The sequence below is a fragment of the Branchiostoma floridae genome, chromosome 5 (assembly GCF_000003815.2).
Source record: "Branchiostoma floridae strain S238N-H82 chromosome 5, Bfl_VNyyK, whole genome shotgun sequence".
Taxonomy (NCBI): domain Eukaryota; kingdom Metazoa; phylum Chordata; class Leptocardii; order Amphioxiformes; family Branchiostomatidae; genus Branchiostoma; species Branchiostoma floridae.
In genome coordinates this window covers 4,927,334-4,951,585 of record NC_049983.1, presented here as the reverse complement: position 1 = coordinate 4,951,585, position 24,252 = coordinate 4,927,334, and the positions used below count along the sequence as shown (strand labels likewise).

Below are 24,252 nucleotides of genomic sequence, written 5' to 3'. Positions count from 1 at the left end.
CAACTTCGAAACTATCTCTATCAAGGCACCGTAGGGTCTGCTTGGAGACTAACCCACCCCACCGCACAAACCCCTCACCTACTGACGTTCAAAGGGCGTCGCTCGCAGGAAAGTGAGGACACAATGATGTGACAGTTGGTGTTCATTGATAGAAAGCTTCACAGCATTCTCCTGTAAGCGTGCTTTATACCGCTTCCTTCTGAGGGCGGACACGTTCTATATGCCTTTGTAACGACATGCCTGTGCACAGTAACTTAAACGGTAAATGAAGGAAAACATTCTTTTAAACATAATTCAATTACCAGACCAATGCATTTTGCTTATTTGTTGCTTTCAGGCCGAACTGCGGATGTCCGGGGACTCTCTGTCGGAACAGATGCAGGGCATGTTCCGAACCATCCAGGACCTGAAATGTGCCTCTGAAGAAGCCTCTCAGCAAGACCTGTCCTTCCTGGCCGAGGAGAATCTGGACTTATTGACGGAGTGCAGGACGAGGAAACCTATCGCCATTCCGGAGGAGTTGGACGGTTTGTGTGAGCCCGAGGACCATGAGGGGACCAGAACTTTCTCTAACGACTCCGAGCTTGAGTCATGTAAACCCGCGTCAGACACCGTACATAACAGGTCGGTTTCGGACTGTTCAATGGACTCCGCATTTTCCGATATGAGTTCACAAGGTCTGCTCCTTTCCCCCACGTCTCCCCCTCCTGTCCCCCCACGAACACTCCCTCCCCCTCTCCCCCCGCGGAGAGCATACTCAGTACCTGCCATGAGCGCTGATAAGGTCAGGTATAGAGACAGTCAACCAATCAGAGAACGGCAAACAAAGGTGAAGCGCAGGAGCAAGTGCGAGTGGATGTTGGAGCTGGATGTACAGACGGCGACTTTAGTTTGATTATTGAGGCTTTATTCCTACCTTTGTAGAAAAAAAAAGGGTGTGGACATCTTCTCAATTTAATACAGCCATATCCAGTTGCTTGAGTAACTACTTTTTGGCGTAATACAGCTGGTGTTTGGAAATTTGCTTTTTTAATTTGGTTTAATTTCTATCACTTTCAACCTGAAAAGGACACTTTAAAGAAATGAAGCTACCACTGTCAACCGATCGGGGCCTCTGGTGACCTCAAAAAGCAAGCGGGGCTACCGTTTGGCTGACAGTAGAAAGCCTTGCTGTAAGAGATGGCATTGATGGATACACTTTAGGATATTTCTATATCAACTCCTTGTGAAATAATTCATGTTTGAGATATATAATCTAGACGCTGTTGATCGGAGTCAGTATTACATAATGTGTATTTTGAAGGTACTTAATTGACACCACAAAAGAACGTGGACTTTCTTCAGGGACTCCTGTAACTGAAGACATTATCATTACCATGTAATGCAGTGCCACCACAGCAGTTAGACATAGCCGTGTATACAACACGGTTAGTGGTAAGCTACATCAGATGTTTGAAGGATTTTGTACTACTATATGTGTGTGTGTGTGTGGAGACCATTGACTGCGATGAATGGGCAAAAAGTCCCAATGAGTGCTGCAGAAGCTTGTTCCATCTGTAGCATGATATTGCAGCTAAGAGGTTCTGTACAAAGTGATAAAGACAGAAACTTATGGGGGGGGGGGTGAATAATTTTGCAACCTGCCTTTGTGTGAAAGTTGTGATTTTGGATGGACTACGAAATAAATTTTGACTTTTTCATCTGGAATTAGAATCCTCATTTTGTCAAAATGGTTAAAATGTGAAGGGGTGAATAATTTTTGCATGCAGCTGTATATCCACAATGTTCCTCTCGAACCTTGTTACATCTATATCTTAATGAGAATGAAATTTTTATTTAGTACAACTGAAATAATTAGCCACGACATATACTAATTAGCATAATGTACATACCATTGCGTTAGTGTAAAAATCATGAAAATTCATTCGTTCCTTCTTGACTTATCCTGTGTCAACATCTGCAACTAGTAAAAAAAAGTAAAAATGTTAGGCTAGACTATGTGAATGCACCTTTCAACCAACTCAAATAATTTATCATAACTACCATGTCAGGATAACAGATTGATAGAGAAGACTGTAACAAAATAGTAAAACAAATTCAGAAAACACACTGAATTGTGCAAACTTTTAATAACCCTGGTTAGAAATCTGATGTGTGGACAGTTTCTGTCAGAACTGAGAACAGCCTCTGTTGTGTCAAACAAGCTATTTTGTCTTTGGATAAATGGTGCACAGTGATGTACAAGGGAAGATACATAAAGTGTTCAATAAAGACATCAATTGAGACTAATGAGTTCAACAAAGATGACCATGGAAATCCTTCCTTCCCCTTGCAACTCCTTAACTCTCCATTTTCAGAAATAACTGACAGATAAGTTATTTCAAGAAAAAGCTTTTAAAGCCAAGTCTGAAGAAAAAACGACGTGCGAAATTCATCTTGGACAGCAGTACAACAGGGAATGATTATTACTTCATTGCACCAAAATATCGGTATACAATACAATGAGATCTGTCAACACACAGACACAACAAAACAGTAGCTGACTACAGATTGTTCTCCATAGGAGAGTTGCTGGCATAAACAATGTTTCTCAATATTTGTATTGTTTTGTGAGGAAAGATTCCTGAAATCCATTTCAGCTTGCATACATCAATAAAGGTACATATCACTTCTTTTTCTCTGTTTCTCCACACAGAAGTATATAACCATTTAATTCTAGCATCTGCAGTTACCACACGTGATTTTTCAACAGTACAACTCACAGGCAGCAGATCTCTAATGTAAACATGTCCACACTACAGTATTCAATAAGATCAGCCTGATATTTCTGCAGTTATCTTCCATTTATAGCATCATACTTTGGGGAGATAATAAGGTTGTTGTGCTGGACTAACTGCTACAAGACAAACTGCTCAGACCAGCTCTGGAGAAGAACGGCTCAACGCAGGGTGTAGCGGACATAGGGGACCTCCACATCCTCACCCTCCTCATCATTGCAGCAGAGCTCCAGGACTAAGGCCTTGACGTGGGACTTGATCTTCTTCTTGGACACCTTCACCACAGCTTCAGACATTCTGTGTACACAGGAAATATGGTGTAAGCAACAATGCTTTAACTCACAGTCCCACTTAATGCTACAGAGAAGCATACCAGTTGTCAATCAGACCAAAAGACACCAACATTACCTATTTCCTGTCATGAAGACACAATGATATTCATCTTTCACTCAACAATAAGGAGAATGCAAATCAATTGGTATCCAGGTGACTGCATACATGTACATACTTCAGTATGACAATAGCAATTTAATTGGTAATTATGTATTGTGAATTGAAGTAAAAAGCAAGAAAATCAAGATCTGCAAGCCAACAGTCAAGAGAAACAAAAAAATAATAGCACATGGGTCACATTGTAACTTACTTCATAGCAAGTCTCTCATCCAGCTTGGACTTGGGCATGAAGAAGGAATAGATCATGGAGACACCCTGGGACAGCATGGTTATCTCCAGCTTGTGCTCATTCTGGGGTAGAAACATCAAATACAATGTATATGTATGTATTTATTTATGTGTGTGTGTGTGTGTTGGGGGGGGGGGTGCTGCGTGCATATCTTTGCATTCGTTCTGGTTTTAAGAAAATTTATGTGGCTCTGCTTTCCAAAGGCACTACTGACTATTGAACTTGTGTCACGTATGAGGGATTTCAAAGCACTTTTAACTTTAAGAGCATGCACAAGTCTGGGACTAACAGAACTGTGACACTATGATTGTAATGACAAAATTGCAACCCCAAAACTTCTACTCAAACATGAAAAAGACTGTTGCACACAGACTATGGCATTACGAATGCTCTTTAAATGCACTAAAAACAAGAAAATGTAAGTTCTAACAGAAAACATTTTGACCAACCTGGAAGTAGTCAATGAACTCTTTGAGGGTCATCTCATTGCCATTCTGCACTCCCTGTACCTCAAACCGGTCCCACAGAGTAAATTCTTTATCATAGTACTGCAGGATGACAGGGAAACATAACATGTTCCTTAAAGACATGTGCACATGGTTTCAGCAGCTTACTGTTGTCTTCATCATGTTTAAAGAACCATGTTCCCATGATTTTATACACGTTCGACACTGTATGGCAGGATTTTTTTTCAAGGGTAACATTATTGAAAAAAGTTTTGCTTGCTGACAGTGCATTACATGCAGGACAACAATGATCTTAACACAATAGCTAGTATATAATTATTTTCCTATGTTTTCATGACTGTCCTTGGGGAAACAACTAATTCTACTTGAACTTCCATGCTAAGGCTTGTTCTATCTTAACACTGGGATGTCAAAGAAAACATTAACTTACAAAAACAGGCCTAGTCATAAGTGGTCAATACAGCAAGCACATCTAGAATCCCTGGGAGACTCCATTTCAGTTGGAACATGTTGTTTATGCTAACAAACAAGGAGTGAGCTTGTGTAATGTACAATAATACAGTATTAGCAGCAGTCTCACCTTGTTTGAAGGAGCAGCTATTGGTTCTGAGAAGCCAAAGAAGGGCAATGCCAGGTTCACGAAGCCATTCTTGTAAGTCTCCAACTCCTTTGCTCCATTGACAATCTATGCAACAGGGAAAAGAACAGATTTCCACTTTAACACACTGAACTTGATTCAAATCTCCTTGATCTGAAGGTCAATTTTGCTGATGTGTGACCATGGTACAGAACATGTTTTTCCCCTTGTCCTGGACATGTCATGTCCAGATTTTTTGTGGCAGATAGTTTATGATGTAGAAGTGGTGTAGGTTGGGCCCTAGTGCAGGGGAGGCTACAATCGTTTTTAGAGGATAACAAAACAAAGGAAGAATGGAATTCCATTATCTTTGGTATGTGGGTTCCTAAGACATAGATGAACACAATGAGATGTAAATTATAAATTACCGTATTTTCTTAATAAAAGTACACACTTTTAAAACTTTTCAAAATCATAAATGTGTTGAAAGTCATTGCAAAAGTCAGAGTGCATAATTTATCTTATGTTGACTTTCAAATGGTCTTGCCTTACGGTAACAAAGAATTGCTCTGTTTAGTCTTACTCAAACAAATTCATTGTGTATGATGTGCTCTCTCCTGGCTGCCAGTTGCTACATTATGTAATTGAACACCACATGGTGTCTGGTACAGGTCATTGGCCTTTGTTTGCAAAAGCAGAAACATAGTAAAAACGATGAAGGTAAACATAACAATTAATCTTCAAAAGGCTCTAAATATTTCATTGAAGTATGACGTCTCTGAAATCTTCTTTTTGCACTTGTTTATGATGATGTTCACCTCACCTTGTACAGTTCCAAACAGACCAGGCCTGTGATGAGGGATGTTGTAGTAGCAATGGCAGGGATGATTTTCCCAGCGATGAGCTTGCTCTTGTGCCTGTCAGCAGGGGTGATGTCATAGTTCTCTGCACGGAGGTTGGAGGCAGCCACGATGAAGTCCATGTGGAAGTTTGTGTCATCATCCTGTTAATAGGTATGGCAGTTAATATCTACTTAACACAAGGTTCTGTATCAAGTGTAAAGTTCACTGTGGCTTCCATACGGCCCCGTTCACACTACGCCTTGCAAATCGGAATCAGGTAAATCTTTGTATGGAACGGTTTCCATGTTTTTGCATAGCCTTCCTCAGCGCACGGTCACCTCATTATTAATGTACATTTCCTTGTTTCTGTACCTTTCCTTGAGCTTCCCCTGAATTTCCACACTCGCAAAGAAATCTACCCGTCTCAGACACAAAACTTGCCAATTCTAGTAGCGTGTCTGCCAAAGGATCTGCGATATATAGCTGGTTTAGCGTGGAAAATACCCAAATTTTCAGATGGCCACATGACGGCCACAATTACATTGAGTTGCAAGTTGTGTAAGCCATATGGAAAGTAACTACCAGAAGATTTAAAAAGCGTCAATGTGACTTCAGGTGTTCAGATGGAGCCACATTAATCCTGCTTTTGTGGTTTGGGCTCCAAATCCGATTTGCAAGGCTTAGTATGAACGGGGCTATTCTTCTGCCTTATTTGCCAAAGAAACTAGCTTTAGTCATTACATTTTGTTTGCAGTAGATAGCATTACAACAGATTACAAATGTCACAATTTTCCAGACGAGTATCCTCAGGACAAGTTGCTCTGACAGAAAAACTTGGTATTCCTTTGGCACCATGGATGCTGTACAAAGAATTCAGCTCATAAGAGGGACAGATCTAGAGGAGGACCACTTGATGTCATACATCAGATTTTTAATCAAACTCACTTTCTCGAACTCCAAAGGAGTCATCTGGGAGCCCTTGTAGCTCTCAGGAGCAGGCAGAGAGTTCCTGACTGTCTCCAGCTGATCATCATCAAACGAGCTGGCTGAGGCCTGGGCTTCTGCGTCAGTCACGTCAATCTTCACTCCTGACCTGGGCTTGAACTCTGGGACTGGGAGTTTACTCAGCAGGTCTGTGATGTACTTCCTGTCCACACTTCCCTTCAGACCGTAGCACTGTGCTAGCAGGTTAGCACCAGATACCACATAGTCCATGTGTGTTTTCTGGAGAGAAGACAGACATAACATTCAATACATCATTCATCAACCAGGGCTGGAAATACTTTTTTTCTGCCTACCTGCACTGGTGCAGGTAACATTGAAAATAACTGGCACCAGATGAATTCTACCTGCACCACTCTGAATTTAGGAAGTATGGATCATACTAATATTGTTCAGGAACCATTGCTATTTTCTCTTTTATACTTTATAGGTGGCAACAGTCAATGCAGCTTATAACACTCCATACAAACCTATATTATAGGACATTTATGTATAAAACCCAGTACATGGACCAGTGCAGGTTAGGTGCAGGTAGACATCAGAAGTACCTGCACAGCTCCAATTTTACCTGCACTAACCTGCATATGCAGGTGGTATTTGGAGCCCTGAACTCTGAGTCTCCTTCAGCAGTTTTTAAGACGGGGCGGTATAACCCCGCCGTGTGTAAACATGTGCGAACATGTTTGATCACGTCGACTGATGATGATGATGAAGACATTCTTTATACATGTATGTTTTACAAACAGGGTTGGACAAGTCCACTAGCCCTATTGTCCAGGGCAAGTGAAAGTGCTGATCGGGCAAGTGCCTGCCCGACTTGCCCCATGGTAAGTAAGATTTTTTCATTGAGACTTCTTACTTTTTACAGTCATGACATCAAGCAATGGCCAACATAGAAAAATAGAGGTAATAATAATAATAAGTAAAAATGTATAAAAAAGTGACATTTTAATTTTGGGCAATTAAATTTTTTATGTGCTTGCCTGATAGGACAAGTGAATTTAAGAAAACTAGTCCAACCCTGGAAACAGTTTCAGGATAGATTCATTAAACCAATCAATATTAAGGACAGAGGCACATTACATTTTCACATAGAATAGCACCTGTATGAATTCCAGTCCATGAACAGTGCAGTGTCACTGATGAAGGATAGTGGATACTATCCGAAACATCTGACCATTTCCAAAACCATATCCAGTTGCTTGAGTAACTACTTTTTGGTGTATCTTACTACCTGGATGTCTAACCTTCATCGACGTAAAGTGTACCTACATTGTTAACATCAAAAACAAGTGGATGGGGGCAGCGCTTTGGTCCAGACCAGAACGGAGCTCCAGAAGTGGTCAACTGTAGGACGAGAAAAAAATCAGATTCAGAGGATTTGGCTAACTCACAGAAATTAGCAGGTGGGTTAAGCAGAGAATACTGCTCTGACTTGATATATTGATGCTAAAATGACAATAGGATAAGAAACACCTTCATGTAAACAGGCTACAGAGTTAACATACAGCAACTGCATATCCCTTAGCAACGACAGTTATTATGAAGTTGCATTCTTCCGTCAAAATGTAATCACCATCAATGTAAGTTCAATATACGGATATCTTTGTTGACCTGGTCAGCAGGGAAGTTGTAGAGGAGTTGTTTGATCTGGTTATGGTACTGCTGCTGCCAGTGCAGGCGGGCCCACTTCACACAGTCTTCAAACTTGGCAGGCCGGTCATCAACAAGGGCTCGTTTCACAGCTTCTAACACTTCCACCTGAAGATACACCAACAGCAGGAATCAACAATCAAAGATAAAATAAGGGGATTGGCAAATACAGACAGGTTTACCCTGAAGAATCAATGTCTCTGAAGCAGGTAACACAAGCCTCATAAGCCCCAACTACTATACAGACAAAGGACAGAGTATCTGAGGCACATAACATTAAGGGGGGGGGGGGTAGGGGGGGGGGCTGGTCTTTAGCTACCTTTCAATTAAAGATCATGCACGTCCCGTGACCATCAGAGTTGACAAAGAATGGTGGATGCCTTTAAAAGCTACTCAAGCTTCTGTCTTTTGCTGTGAGTATCAGTCTAATTTCCTTATATTTACATGTAGATGTGGCACAAAAAACAAGTTGGGTGGGCATGTAAAAATTTGAATGTATTTTGCATAAGTATAAGGAAATGCCACATTGCTTTATGGTCTGTTTATTTTGTAAAAATCATCAGTCCACTTACTACAATGTATTTACCACATATAGTGAGAACATTGCGCATATCGTGATTCAGTTCTTCTAATAATCATACGATTAAAAATAACACAATGGACGGGTACATTTTTTCAACACAACCAAGGAGGTTAAAGAATCACAGGAGAGAGCTCAGTCATTAACACCCCACTGCGCGCTATTGTTCAGACCCTCCGGGCCCATTGTTTCCGCTATCCGGCGGCGCGTCTCTGATGACCATGATGGCCGCGGGGTTTCCCGCCATTTCTGATGAGCCCGGACGTGTCAGCCAATCACATGAGCCCAGCCATGACGTCATGCTCCGCGATCCCGGCCGAGGACGACCGAGGGTTGCCGAACTGCGAGCGAGATGAGCGCAGTTTCCGCGGATTTCCTTATTTGGGAAGCGAAGGTGACGTGTGCAAACAGTACTGTTGTGGAGAGACCAAGATGGCGATCATGTCGATACTTGTTTCGGCGCTGTGCGACCAAGTTGAGTGAATTTACAGGCATTTTTGTCGCTGTATCCCCGATTTTTTTGTCTCAGAATTATGAACAAGATTCTCTACTTCATGTGTCTATTAAAAAATTATTACGCTTGCCCCGCAAAAGAGACTTTTTTTCAACGATAGTAGTGGGCTTGGGTGTGCCAAATAAGTATTTGTTGTTGCTGTTTGCGATCGATTTTTGCTGTTCGTGATGCATGAATTTTGTACTCTGAGGGCTCCGTGGATGTTCATGGCAATGATGGGAAGCAAGATGATATTTCCGAGGAAATTTATTTTGTCGGTATTGAGGGAATTTTTGCCTCACGATGAACGCATTTTTTTTTACACAGATGGCTTGATATCTTAATTTGACAGACTTGAAAATAAAGTTGCATAGCGTTTCTCAAGCTTCTTACAAATAGCTCCATGTGTCCTGGGCTATGAAAGCCGACCCAGCGTTCTTCTACACCGCGTGACTTGTTGTTACACACATTTCTGTGGCCCGTGGGGAACTATGCTCGCACTTGCCTCCGGCGAAGTATCGTCACTATTGATATCTGTTTCCTTAGTAAAAGTAGCGCTGTATTTAATGAGAATCATGCTCAAAATCGCTGAAATCCCGGCCCCAAATCGATGTTCCTGGACGAGTGATGTTGAAACTGACTCGTAAACAAAGGCCCACGCTAGCCTGGCGAGATGCAGATTGGGGTAATTAGCACTTCGATGTGATTCACACTCGCGGCAAATTGGAACAATAGGAACGCTCTCCTCTCTTTCTTTAACCTCCTTGACACAACCAACAAACTGGATAAGCTCCATTTTGACACCACAGAAAGAAGGAAGGACTTACCGGCTGCCCTCCTGGTAATTTGACAGTTCTTTCCATAAACTTGGGATCTCTGAAAGTCAGAATATAAACCTTCAGCCACAACTGTTCCTGATACAACAGACTACCACTTTTATACAACTCGTGATGGTTGGTGATTTACTTATTTGCATGCAGGTTTTTCTAGGGTTGTCGGGAAACAACATTTTTTTCGTGGGCCTAACAACTGTGTTATCACCTTTTTTTTTCAAAAGCACTTGTTTTAAGACAGTTAAGAAACTGCCAGTAATGCCCAGGTACTTTTCTCCTGACTTCACATGAAGTAACAATACATTTTGTAAAAACAGAATGCCATGAGAAAAATATTGGCCATGCAGTTTCACATTATATGACACTAAGAATATGAGCTACAAGCTGGAGTAAGATGTTCATATATTTTTACTCACGTGATGTACAGGTTAGCATTTTCTGCAGGTTGCTTGAACAGACCTTCAAACTCATCTCTGGCCCACTTTAACACAAACAAAAGAGAAAAACATCAGCAGTCATGATAGATAATGTGAAAGACACAACAGAGCCACTGGATTGTTACTTATAAGAGAAATGATTTACAACTTTCCTGACAGGTTTCCCAGCTAGCCATCAGTGTTCAGAAGTATTTGATACCCTGATGAATGGGGCAAGTCTTTCTCCCTTGCAGCAAATGGCAAAAAAACCAAGGACATGGTAATCAGTACCAGGAAAGAGGCCAATATACCCTTTCCTCCCCATCCTACAATAGCTGGTAATGAGATTCAAAGGGTCACCACCTTCAAGCTACTTGGTGTCCACATTTCTTATGACCTCACCTGGGATGCTCACATACAATACATGCTGAGCAGAGTCCGACTGAGGATTTACTACCTTTGCATCGCTAAGAAAGCGGGTCTCTCTGTAGACGTCCTAACCCAGATTTACCTGACGTTTATTAGACCTATCCTCGAGTACGCGAGCCCTGTGTGGGGAGGATTGCCAAATCATCTTTCGGACTCTCTTGAATCTGTTCAAAAGCGGTGTATGAGAATCATTGGATTTCCTGTTGACTCTATCCCAACACTAGCTAGTAGACGTGAGAGAGCTACACTGAGAACTCTAGAACATATCCTTCAGGATGAGTCTTCTCCTCTCTGGGCATTCTTAACCAGGTCCGCGGTCACTCACTACGGTCTTCGTAGCAGAAGACCATATTGTGCAAAAATGATAAGCAAGACTAAAAGACATGCGTTATCCTTCATTCCACGCGCATTAGATTTGTTGTATGCAAGTGGCCACTAGTGTCCGAAAGTGTATCCTAGAGACTACTAGTACAATGTTAGAGACTATTAGTACGTCTGTATTAGCCTAGCTTCTTTTCAAACAATATCTTTGTGTACTAAACTGTCGGAATACCATGTATGCAGATTTATGCAGAGATTCAATAGCCTAGTTTTATTCACGATGTTTGTTCTAATTTATGTATGTGGAGATAACCCACAATTATTGTAATGTAACTCGCAATTCAGCTACCAAGCTGCAATGTTTTACAAAAATAAAATCATTCATTCATGATGATCAACATTCCCTGTAGCTACATTTGTAGTTGATAGTCCCATCTAAGCCATTTAGAAAATTGAGACTGCACCTTAGTGTTCACCTGTATGCATCATTTCACAAGTCCAAAATGATAATTTTTTGCATTTCCTAAAAATGTTGAAGCGATGGGTAAGACTGCATGTTGTACAAATACAAGGACAGGGCATAATGGCTATTTTATCTACATGTTGTTGAGTAATTACCTTCACAAGAAGGCAATGTTTTCAGTACCATTTTTGTGTATGTTTGTGGATAACCAGCATAAGATAACTCTAGGAGGCCTGGATGAATTCTATTCATATTTGGTATGTGGGCAGGTCTTGATTAGACCTTGAAACAATTAGATTTTGGGCACCAAGTGGCTTGTTATGGTACTTCATTGGAAGTTCTGGTTTTAGTATCATTTTTTTGCAATGGGCATGCCTTTTGAGTGGTATATATGTACAGCTCTTGAGCCACTGAGTGTATGTTTTGGGTTTTCTACTAGCATTTTCTGCAACTGCAGGAATCGGTTTAGTTTCAAACTTTCAAAGAGAATATCCCCAGATTGGGTTCATGTATGGTCATGATGCAAATACAAAATGTAACTTAAGATGCAATAATTTCAGTAGTTAAAGGGGAATTCCACACAATACGCTAGAGCCCTAATTTGTAGAGAAATGTGCACACAAGTTGGAAGTTTCGGAACACAATAAAATAAACAAGTTTAAGTTTAATTTGAGGTTTAGTTTCTTTCAAAATTTCAATTGTGTAAGTCATTCACTTCAGTTACTCAGGTCCGGACTTATAGGTCTAAATCTCCGGACTAAAACGAACACGCACAGATGAATACAGTGACACATGACAACTGTTCCCACCTGCAATGTGTGCTCGATGGCATTAGGGAAGTTCTTGAGTGTGCAGATGGGAATGGACTTCTCTGGTGGGTCCTGAGAAGAGCTGTAGGACTCAGTCAGGTGTGGCAGGACCACCTGCACGTTCCCCTTGGTGCCCAGGGTACCCGACTCAAGCAGGGGCTTCCTGTAGTACACACACCTACGGTCTTGGTACATTCCTATGGACAGGTGGGCAGAGGGGAGTTACACGTTAGCAGGTCATACATGTGCATGTGCTCTAATACCGCTCATGATAACAGTATTGCATGTTAATATGTGCAGGGACCCAAAACCATATACGTAGTCAAATGACCAAATCTGTTACCTATTCTTTAGAATTTGTAAATACTTTACATCTAAAGCAGTGAAAGACGAAACATTTTATTTGCCAAGTGTTCATTCAACCAAACTGAAAGCACTAAGTTAAGAGAAGCCACAAAGACATATTCCAACTTCCCCACATTCATAGATGGGCAGAAAGCCACTTTACAACTGAACTGATATGCAGCCTAATTACTATATAAACTCAAGTATATGTACTTCCACCTTTTAACTAACACTTTCTACCTTTGTCAACATGTAGACAGAGCACCATGTGCAAAAAGTGTACTCACTAGCATCTACATTATCCAGGGCATTAGCAACTCCGTCCAAGGCCTCGAAGAAGTCATCATGGTAGACATTCTCTGTTTCGGGCCCGACCCTGTTCTGGTGAGCCGTGATGTTCATGTTGGGGTTCATCTTCTTGACTGCTGCAGCAGCCGTGTCTGACTTAAATTTCTGTGGAGTTAATTATATTCATTCCTCATTAAATTCTGTACTGAAGAAAATTGATGCAGCTCAGAACAATCAAACTTTCCAGACAGCTACAGGACATTTTAGCTAATTTCAAGCAACTCACTACCATTCCATCCAATATCTACATTCTTCTCTTTCATTAATAACATTGTAGCAAAGACATTATTCCACCTACCCCAACATCCCAGGATCTGAAGAGGAACTGCCTATTCAGGTTGGACTTCTCAATGATGTCCATATCTGTCACAGTCACCATGCCCCCCTCCCCACATGACAACCCCATCATGGCAAAGTTCTTCAGCAATTCACAACCGATAGCTCCAGCTCCAACCTGCAATCAAATATTGTTAGGACTACAGCATTCTTTACATTCTATATTCTTCATTTATAATGTACCTATTACAGGTATATAATCTGTAGAATAACAGTTAAGCTATATAGTCTATAAAAATAACATGTTTTCTATATGTCTCTTCTATTCTTTTAATTGACCATGTTGATGTCATTATATGGATGACATCCTCTGGGAACCCAAAAACTGATGTGAGCATGCGAATATCACAGTATTTCATTTTCTTACAGTGTGATGTCTAACATCTAAAGTCTTATGTCTAACCCCCACAGGTTGGGGAACAACAGACGATAAACCGGATAGAGAGTGAGAGTTATATATAACACTAAAAATATTTATCTCAACTATGCAAACTTACAAGAAAGTACTTCTGTGATTCTAGTTTCTTCTGGAAGTCAGCACCGAAGACAGCAATCTGGGAATCATATCTGGAGTTTTGCTGCACAATACAGGAAACATTGAAAGGTTAAGTTTGGCTCAATAGCATTCAATTGGAATACCTACCACCAACACACCTAAGAAATCTACTGAACAGAATGCATTTCATTACAGAATAGTTGACAGACGAGGGTTGTCGTCTAAGCTTAAAATCTTTGTAACAGAGCACTTAACTACTTACAGGCTTGCAGGAGTCTTCAGTCAAGACAGAGTCAGCATTTCCTTCTGGGAGACACTCCAGGGCATCAAAGTACAGCCACTGGACAATAGGATGGAATTTACCACTGCAGGCCTGAAACACAAATATAGGCATCAAGACAAGCGACACAAAAGTACAGCATATGGCAGACAGAAGACTTTATGCCAAAACTACCCTGGAAATACAGAAGACACCATACATTTGACTTCAGCAGGTGCAAAATGTGCAAAATTGGGAGAAGGGTTGCATTTTTTACCTGAGTTTTCCCATTTTACAGAACTGTTGATGACATGTCCAGAATCAGAGGTGCATACTTTATTTGGGGTGCATATCTTAATTTCTATTTATTTTCATTTTTGGCTGAGCCATCCTTCAATACCACCTTCTGATGTACAATAATGTTACTGATGCACCTACCTTCATGACCTCCTGAGCAGTGACCCCACCAATGAAGGCATTCATGGGGCTGAGGTCACCCTGTGCAGAAAATGCCAACTGTTTCAGCAGGTTCTCATCCATCTCTTCCACCTTTGTAGTGTCGGGGGAGGCAGCATTCAGCTCCTTGGCCACAGCAACAAGCTTGTCTGCATCAGCCTGGTGGGATCAACAAGGATGTATCATCTAATTTCTTAATGACCAATAGGGTTCTGACTGTAGTTTGATATCAGCCAACAAGTCAGACGTACATGTAGTGCGCCTTTTGAGCAGAAAAAGGATACGTAGTACAGTACATTTGTGAAGATTAGACATCCAGGAATGTAATAAATAGATGATGGTTCAATCTCTTCTTCTGGACAATATAAAATTTTATTCAGACGTTTAGAACACCTTAGCCGTTACCTTTTTTGTTTATTTAGAACGTAAGAAGTATTCCTTATTCCGCAGAGTTGTAAACTTTTATTTTTATTTCACTGATGAAGAACGACAGATGTCGTTCGAAACGTCTCAATAAAATTTGATATTGTCCAGAAGAAGAGATTGAACCATCATCTATTTGTAGTACAGTACAGTGTACGTTACTACCAAAGTGCTGGCAGTCAAACCTGTCCCAGTATTACAATTAGAGGCAACACTGCTTTGGGCTGACCCATAATCATTAACATGTCACAGTGCACAGTATGATGTAATGTATACAGTAACATTTACATTTCTTACTTGTCCTCAAATATGAGTAAATAAAGTTAATAACTACACAATTTTGGAGGGTTTCTTTGTGTAAATGTTTCTGAATTCCACACCCACCTCTCAACCCCCTCCCGTGTTGGTGAAGTCCAGTTGGCTAACTTTGCATTATTGCACCACCCGGATAATCGCACCAAATATGCTGGCAAAAATGTGCAGTTTAACAGCTTCTACTGTATTAAGAAGTTCAGCGGAAAGAAGCAAAAAAACATCGACAGAATTGCAGCCCTTCAGCCTGAGGGTGTCTGCCGACCTCCAAAATAAAATAAAAAGTCTGTTCTGAAACCTTAACCTGCATTAATTATGCAAATGAGGTTGTCAACCTACACACATGCCAAAAGTGATAAACATCTGTTCACATCTTCTTGACTTGTACCATGTGAAAGAGGTGTTATACATGCCAGCACAAGAAGAACACAGAAGAAGACTTGCCTGGCTCCTGGGCTTGGGCAGGGTGCCGTTTTGTTGCACATATTTGTGGAGAGCCTGGAAGCCTAGGTGCAGCTGAGCTGGGCGATCAAACTTGGCAAAGTCTGTTATCAGGTGCTCTGGGTCTGTTAGGGACTTTCCTATGGATTTCTAATGGAAACAGATTTGGATGCTGGTTAGATTTGTCCAACAACAGAGAGATGGTGACTCCTTGATTTGATATCAATCTATACGTTACTTATCCTTCATCACACAATGGAAAAAGATCATTGAGTTGAAGTAGCAACACTAGGATAACATTACATACAATGTATACAGAAAGGTTATGTTATCAAATTTACTATATCCTATGTCTACTCTTCAAAGTTATTTGTCAGAAGTGACAAAAGGACAATCAACTTAATACAAGCTCAGGGAAATTAAGCATGTTTACTTTAAAACTGCTTCAGAGGCATACATAACTGTCAACCTCAGAAAATTGAAATATCCGTCAATCATCTACATATTCAGAAAGAACATGGAAATACTTACAAAATTCAGAGTTTTGGGCTGTTTGACCTGCATGGCAATGCCTCCTCGGACATAGTCAGATAGACCAGTAGTGTCACCAATACTGAATGTGTAAGGACCTGAAAACAAAGGGTCAACTTATTTCACTTCTACATGTAGAACAGTGAAGGATTACTGTTGAAATATTGTCAAATCATCACGACCTATCCTGGTTATCCTACTGGGTTCAATGACCCATGATTTTATCAAGGACTGGTAGAAAAAACTTACCCATGACTTTAACTTTTCTGGCTTCACATCCATTCAGCTCTGTCATCCCCTGCACAAAAGGTGTACCAACACAAAGTCAATATGGCATACAATAAACAATGTACAACTAGAACCTTGACTTGGGTCTACCATTACTAGATACAATGCCTTAAAATGAAACACGGACTGAATGTGACTTATCTATTAAAACTTCACAACAAAAGAAACAAACGACTGGTGGGAAAGACACAATACCTCTCAAAGTTGTCTTCCCTACAAATGTTGATAATGTTACTGAATTTTCTTTTTAAACTTCAATCACTGACTCTTGTATTCTGTTATAGGCTATTTGAACCCCGTGTACATTACGGTACATTATTACAGTACAAGAAGAAGAAACTTGACTGTTGCAGCCACCCTGACCTGTATTTCCTGAAAGGTTACATAATCTCCAGTCTCTAGTCCATGTCGTGATTCCTCCAAGGTTGTGACAATGCCGTCCTGCTCCTGTACAAACATGTCGGGAAACCACCAATTGTTACTGTGACCAAACACATACATTGTAGATAATGACTACAACTTTTAAACTAGCTCTTCAATTTTGTTTTCCACTCTTACTTTAACAATTAAATGGTGGGCATATATGCTAATCCAGCACTGAGATACTGAGATGAAAACGACAGCAGTGTCATGACATTTTGAACAATTTCTCTCTCCAGTTTGTTTCTATACAAACCAACAGAAATCTCAATTGATGCACAACAGCACAGTATGTTGTCCACATTGTTTGGAGACCATACACATGTTTCAAGGTACTACAAGCATTTCCTAGTCTCGCCATTTCTATGACTGGAGCAGGAATCTTGTACCTTAACTTTTCAAGATACCGAGTAATATAGTGTACAATTTTTATCATCTCATTGGTATCCACGCAGTCTAGTGACAATCCAACAACTGGGATCAGACAAAGCAGGAACAGTGACACAACTAAATGACCAACCTTGGTAATGGCAGAGATCATACAGGACACTGGTTCCTCTCCTGTTGGATCTGACACCAAGAAGTCTTCACCAAAGTCACAAAAGATTTGCCTGGAATTAGTGAACAAAAAATGGGTAAACTCTTCTTGTACAGTTATTGTAGAGTTGCACGTTTATCGAGTTACACATTAGTTTTGTCAACACACTAATTTACAGCAAAAGCTTTATTACACAACACCATGAAACTATCTTTTAAAAGTCTTACCACAGTTTTAACAAAAACCAAATTAACACCAGCATTTAAAACTGTATTTTACAGACACTGAGTCAGTGACTTTGCATGTTTTATTACTCTTCTGCAAATGCAGCAAGTTTGTGTAAGGTAAGAGTTTTGAAGACAATACGTACCCAAACAGGCCCTTTGTAGAGGCCACAATCAGTTTGATGCCTTTGTCATGGCAGAACTCTCCCAGCTTCAGCTGTTCTTCCAAACTTGATTCCGTCAGGACAACCACCTACAACAAAAAAACATGTCAACTTCTGATACTATAAATGCAGAAATTTTCGCAGTGGTTTAATGTTCGCGGTTTACACGGCGGCCGCTTTACCGTGAATTTGAAACTACCGCATGTATGATGATGATGATCACAAGTGGCTGAACAAATGAACAAGGCCTTCATAGTCTTTTTCTATCTAACAAGATTCGACCAAATTGTTGTCAACAGCAATTAATCTTGGACTAGACTTTAAATCAGAAATTACCATCAAAATATCCCTCTAAAGTTGATGACTTTGTCACATATTACTGAATACTATATGTTCGAAGTTTTCAGGGCATTGTACTACATATCTGTGGTCACCTGAAAGTTGCTTATGTAGTCTTCAGACAGTTTTCCAGAGTAAGACTGCACCGGTACGTAGTTGTTCAGTTCTGCCAGATGCTGCTGAGTTGCCTCAGCACGGTTCTTGCCGACATCATCTTCTGTCAGGAAAAACTACAACAAGATGAGAAATAAAGGTGAATGCTCAAGGGAATGAAAGATGGTCTCCACAATATGATGGCTGTTGATTATACATAGTTCCTGGTGGTGTTATCCATTACCATGTGCGTTTTAGCCTGTGAAAGAACTGATTACCAGACAGACCCAACCATGTGGATGTCTTCTCCCATCTTCTGCTAAGCTATTTCTTTCGGGGATCTTCAGATCCTACTACCATGTGTCTTTTGCCATATTATCCCTTTTACATTGCTGGAGTTTTTGTCCGGTACATGATATCTTGACCCACTTAATTAGAGTTAGAACGGGGACACTATTATCATTTTAAAAGTTTACGGTTCCTTTCCTCCAATATAACTAATGTTATACAGTCAAGCCTGTATTAGCGGCCACCTTTGCATAGCGACCACCTGGCCTTTTGTCCGTCCCTTGGATTTTTCCCATTGATCTAAGCATTAAGGTATTCATGTTGGCTAAATTGGCATTTTGACCTTCCATTGTTTTATCATTAATGAATTAAGAAAGAATAGAGCCGTAATGAATATTGATAGATGGGCATGACAGAATTCTAAATCTGATTTTTTTGGCCATATTGATGACGTCATCAGGTTTAATTGCCCCTAATATTATTTTTTTCAATGACAAAATACAGAACTTTGGACAGTTTGGTACATACCACTGCAATGAAACTACGTTTTTCATGTGCATAATGATGAAAGCTACAAACTCACGGTTGCACAAATTGATATCTACATACTATCTGTAGTTATTAAAAAAATGATTTTTTATTAATTAGATGAAAATTAATATTTTCTAATACTACAGATTATTAGTAGATATCAATTTGCGCAACCGTGGGTTTGTAGCTTTCATCATTATGCACATAAAAAACATAGTTTCATTGCAGTGGTATGTACCAAAGTGCTGTATTTTGTCATTGAAAAAAATAATAATTAGGAGCAATAAAACCTGATGACGTCATCAATATGGCCCCCAAAAAATCAGATTTAAAATTCTGTCATGCCCATCTATCAATATTCGTTACGGCTCTATTCTTTCTTAATTCATTAATGAGAAAACAATGGAAGGTCAAAATGCCAATTTAACCAACCTGAATACCTTAAGAAATAGTCTATTGAGGCCACCTGTCCAACGCGGCCACGGCCACACGATTTTACATACCAACTCTACATGCACAAACTTGCATATGTTATGCATGTATGCAAACCCTGCACAGCCATGCAATTTTCTTCTGGGGAATACCCTATGCCGGTGCTATCTGAGCATGCACAAAGGGCATGTTTCTACATCCCGGATACCTCCAGGTAAAGCTAAGGCAGTTGGCAAAATGCTAGCATCAAATTTTTGCAATCCACAATTTTGCCATGACCTGCTACAAGTGCCTAGATATGCTCATTTTATCAGGGCCACAAGAGATTCCAAAATAAATTTGCCACAGGCATTATCCACAGCATTTACTTGGTCCTAATGTAATGATGGGTCATCTGACCTGTGAGGAGAGGTCCACTTTAGTTGCTTCTCCCATGTCATGAATGGTGACAGACTTGACTCCTCCCAACACCACATTCTTGGCTATCTCCACTCCCAGTCCTCGCATGCCGGAGATCAGTATATTGGACTGACCCATCCGGCGCATGGCATCGTGCCCCAGTACATACCTGTCATGGACAGAAAAAAACAGGGATTAGTATCTTCAGTTACATGCCCTACATTTTCTTTAAAAATTGCCAAAATATCTACCTTCACAAAATTTTTAAACTGCACTTTTTCACTCCCTAAACGCTGACCATACCATGAGACTGCCAAGAGTTACGGGCTAATTTCTCAAGTTATGAACAAGCTTTCACCAGTTTGATGTTTCTTGTCAGTTAGACTGGTTGAATAGGAATTTCTCAGCTACAAAGAGGCATTTGTTCAGCCATTTATCTGTTGAGTAAGTAGTATGGCAACGACTCAGAGTAATACAATAACTGACCTTAGCAATCTTTGGCAATATCTAAGCCAAGATTGGAAATGCAGTGGTCTGTACTTACAGCTGTCTGGAGTACAACCCTTCATCAATGCCTTCTTCATTTGCTCCATTTGCACTAGCCATTTCCACCTGAAACATAACAATTCTATATTATAGTGCTGCACCATGTACAATAATATCTATAAGTAATAATTCATGAAGGTCATGGAATGCATAGTTCATTATGCTGCACTTCTTGTTAAATGTGGAGTTTTGTACTGTTCTCAGACTCTACTATGTTGATCCCAGCTACCCTTCAATTGTGGACTGAGATGCTATTTTCCTATGTCGAGGGGGAGGGGGGCACTATGTACAATATGTAACTCACTCACTTTCCGGTTTAACTGTTATACGTAATGAATTATGAAGGCCATAAAATGCATACAGTTAAAGATATAGAATAAATCAAGTTGACAGTTTGTACAACTTGTTCTTTTTTCGAATAGTTTTGTTAGAATAGAAGGACAGACTGAAGAATCAACAGACAATGCGACTTGAGTACATAAGGCATATATTTGAAAACTTACTACAGCCATTGTACACCGGGTCATCAGAGATGTCTTTTTACCTTGTTACAAGGTCCACGTTGTGAGTTTTAGAACTACATTTTTATTTAATGTTTTACAGAAATAACAACGATGCATCATGTGACACATGTCATGCAAAACTTTACAAGCACTAGCCATCACTGAATACATGAAATACATGTATATGCAAAGGGCATTTTTGTCTAAATTCCTGGAATTGGAAAATTCAATAGAACTTGCACAAAACCTTCTCACTAAAGTGGAAACTGCCTGCCAAAAAATAGGGTTATACCTCAATTCTTCTAAGACAAAGTTTATGCACTTAAATCCAATAACTCCTAGTCTACTTTTAACTAGTAGATGACTACCGATGACACGGTACCTTAGAGCGGGTTACCGACTTCAAATACTTAGGTGGTTTCACTGATAGTTGCCATGATATGAACATTACGTTAGGATAGCCTTGGCATGGAGTGCCCTTCACTCATTACACAGAGTTTGGAAATCCCCCATCAGAAAACAAACCAAGACAAAAACTCTTTCAGACATGTATTGAAACAATTCTTTTGTACGGATCAGAATCTTGGCTTATGACCAAGTAACATTCCCAAAAACTGAATGGCACATATACGAGGATGCTTCGTGTACTCTACAACAGACCATGGTGGAAACATACTACAAGTACCAACAAACAGTTGTATGGATCACTACCAAAAGTCTGTACAAAAGTGAAACAGCGTCGACCGTGCCTTGAGGGGCGTGTGGCTCGAGCCAACGAACCAGCTGGAAGACTCTTGTTGTGGTCCCCCGACACTAAGAGATGAGTCGGCCGCCCAAGCACAACAAATTCATTGAGGAGGAAACAGGGCTGGAAGGGCAAGAGCTATTCTCTGCGAAGAAAGGCAAGTAGTTCTGGAGGACTAACTTCGTCTGCTCCACCTCACAAGAGGATGAATGATGATGATGATTACCTTGTAACTTGTTTGAGCACTGCGAACCAAGGACCGCATCATCAGAATTTAAATCTGTAACACCAATAATCTCTAACTAGCACTATCGCTTCAATGATTTTCAATGAATGCACGGAAATAGCACTGATAGATATTGATATATATATATATATATATATATAAGACAATTATCGCCTCAAGATGACTGCTTTTTGATAGTCTTGAAATTTTCCCAATTAGGCACAAACATTAAGCAACTTGTCGAGGGCAACCACTTGCACACGACCACCCCTAGTTGGGGCTGAAGACGACTGTTTCCTTTTCAAGGGTGTATGACATTGATTTTTAATAATAACTCGTGGGACATCCCGGTAAAATTGGCTAAAATTTTCATTTTTTACTTGAAAAGAAGAAAGCTTAATGAAAATTCTAACTGGAAACCATGTGACTCCACTACCTACCAAAAAATAGTCTAGGGTCGGCAGGTCTACAGCAGGAAGGGAAACAGGAAACACGATGTTCATTTTTTTCGTAGGCCTAACACACATGCTCATTGGTCATCGAAGACTCTACCGAAAACAGCAAAATGTTTTTGTAGCGAAATGGACCAACGTTTGGGGTGTCGCACATTCACAAGTTTTGACGGACAATACTGATGGGAAATATGATGCTGCTCCACACAAAAAAAGCTATGAATTTTAATGTATTTTAGCTAATCTAGAAAGAATAAAGTAGTTCTAATATTTCTTGAAGTTGTTATCAGACTTCTGGGTCCAATAAAAAGGGTTAAAGCCTTTTTTTTTGGACACCCCCCAAAAAGGCTAGAGATGGCAGGTTTTTCTAGGGTCCATCATGGAAGCAGGAAACAAAATATTTTTTTTTTCTAAAAAACTTCCTTCTATTGTTCTAACTAACAGCCTTCGTGAATTTAGTGTTAAGAGTTGACAGCCTTTGTGAATTTAACGTAAAGCGTTGTCAGCCATCCACAATTCATCATAAAGCAAATTTGAAGCATGTTAATTTTGGTGTGTACCATCTGTAAGGGCCTGTAAATTATGACAGCAAGTGAGCGTAACTTGGACAACAGCGATACTCACGTCGTTCGGCTGAACAGCGACCGTGCTCTCAGTTGTACAGTTGGCCCCCGTGGTTCCCGAAGTCTTTCGCTTCTTACTCGGCGGTGACAGGCTCCCAGCGGTGGGTTCCAAACCACTAGACATCTACAGTTTCAACAAACCGTGAACGTCTTCTGATATTGTAGAGTAAAGTGGTGGGGAGGGGGGCGGATTTGGTACAATGACAAAGCACAGTTGTTGGGCAACAACAATAAAGACGTATTCTTAGCTTCTGAGACGTCCTTTGCTAGCTTGGCCCCACAGATTATACAGTAAGAGATTTCTGGTAGATAAAGAAACGTTAACGTGACACTTTGGGCTAAAAATCACTGAGAAAAATGGTAGAATTTTCTAGCTATGAGGCGCCCAATAGTTGTCCCGGTGCAATGGCGGCCGGACCCCGTGACGACACACGTGGGTCAATTCTGCTCGGGAGAATTTGCGAAACCACTGGCACAGTAAACACAATTCTTACTTTCCTGTCATCTAATACGAAAATCAGTGCCGTCTATCCAACAAGAATTAGGCTAGGACTAATCTGCAATCCATCCAAACAGTATTGCACGCAACCTTCAAGTGGGAACGTGGTCATCGGCACCCCAGGGTGGCCACGGCAGGTTCTGGACTGAATTTTGCCGCCAATACACTGATTCAACCTTACATTCTCCTTACTTGAAGATAGAGGGCAACGCAGAAATCAGCAGTTTTTAGCAAAACATAAGACGTTACCCGACTTCAGAGGAATACTGATCGCTCTCGAGTGAAGATGGCCTTCACACACAATGAGTGACTAAAAGTAACATTTGCTGTCAGGATGTGATTTTCCGAGACCGGAAATGCATCAATGCCGTTACTGTATTTCATCAGGACAGGAGTACATGGCACCAGATGCAGTTTGTGCAGAAACTGTAAGATGTCGCTTGCCCATGGGACTTATTGCAAGTGAACAAAATCGTTTAACGTTACATGAAATGATTGGCGTTATAACGTTAACGGTTGATTTACACTGACCACGATCGTTTTACGTTAATCGTTATTTGTTATCCCGAATTAAGCGTTTACCAAGAAAGTTTTCGTACAAGTTAGACCCACAAAGTCAAAAGCCAGATAGAGCTCCTGAAAATGCAGGAA

At 40.5% G+C, this 24,252-nt stretch overlaps 2 protein-coding genes across 5 annotated transcripts in view; one reads left to right on the top strand and one right to left on the bottom strand.

Moving 5' to 3' along the window:
• Positions 1–1,707, top strand: part of LOC118415312 — a 5,440-nt gene extending 3,733 nt beyond the window's left edge. Inside the window, exon 2 of the mRNA XM_035819818.1 lies at positions 338–1,707. Coding sequence (XP_035675711.1) covers positions 338–895 — 558 coding nt within the window. The 3' untranslated portion in view covers positions 896–1,707. The remainder of the gene's footprint in view (positions 1–337) is intronic.
• Positions 1,708–2,110: 403 nt separating this feature from the next.
• On the bottom strand, positions 2,111–23,992 carry LOC118415311 (ubiquitin-like modifier-activating enzyme 1). 4 transcript variants are annotated; one of them, XM_035819817.1, is made up of 27 exons: positions 23,851–23,992; positions 23,104–23,226; positions 20,552–20,619; positions 20,008–20,176; positions 18,360–18,494; positions 17,908–18,014; positions 17,520–17,610; positions 16,943–17,026; positions 16,541–16,589; positions 16,292–16,389; positions 15,764–15,910; positions 14,567–14,743; positions 14,132–14,242; positions 13,871–13,951; positions 13,336–13,491; positions 12,977–13,142; positions 12,345–12,541; positions 10,323–10,387; positions 9,901–9,949; positions 7,962–8,108; positions 7,620–7,694; positions 6,291–6,569; positions 5,327–5,506; positions 4,507–4,611; positions 3,909–4,007; positions 3,421–3,521; positions 2,939–3,074 (listed from the first exon to the last, which is right to left on the bottom strand). In XM_035819817.1, exons 2-27 carry the CDS (start codon positions 23,224–23,226, stop codon positions 2,939–2,941), a joined length of 3,195 nt encoding a protein of 1,064 aa, XP_035675710.1. In that variant the 5' UTR covers positions 23,851–23,992. The 4 variants fall into 4 exon arrangements, with proteins under 4 accessions (XP_035675707.1, XP_035675710.1, XP_035675708.1 ...); XM_035819815.1 differs by lacking the exon at positions 23,851–23,992 and adding an exon at positions 23,692–23,844; XM_035819816.1 differs by lacking the exon at positions 23,851–23,992 and adding an exon at positions 23,597–23,738.
• Positions 23,993–24,252: the final 260 nt, after the last annotated feature.

What these genes read in the sequence shown, in the direction of transcription:
- LOC118415311 (XM_035819817.1), bottom strand. Translation starts at nt 23,226, where the DNA reads ATGTCTAGTGGTTTGGAACCCACCGCTGGGAGCCTGTCACCGCCGAGT. An exon ending in CTGCTCAGGAGGTCATGAAG is followed by an intron (nt 14,243 to 14,566) that starts GTAGGTGCATCA and finishes TTTGTGTTTCAG; the next exon opens with GCCTGCAGTGGTAAATTCCA. An exon ending in TCAGATCCTGGGATGTTGGG is followed by an intron (nt 13,143 to 13,335) that starts GTAGGTGGAATA and finishes TTAACTCCACAG; the next exon opens with AAATTTAAGTCAGACACGGC.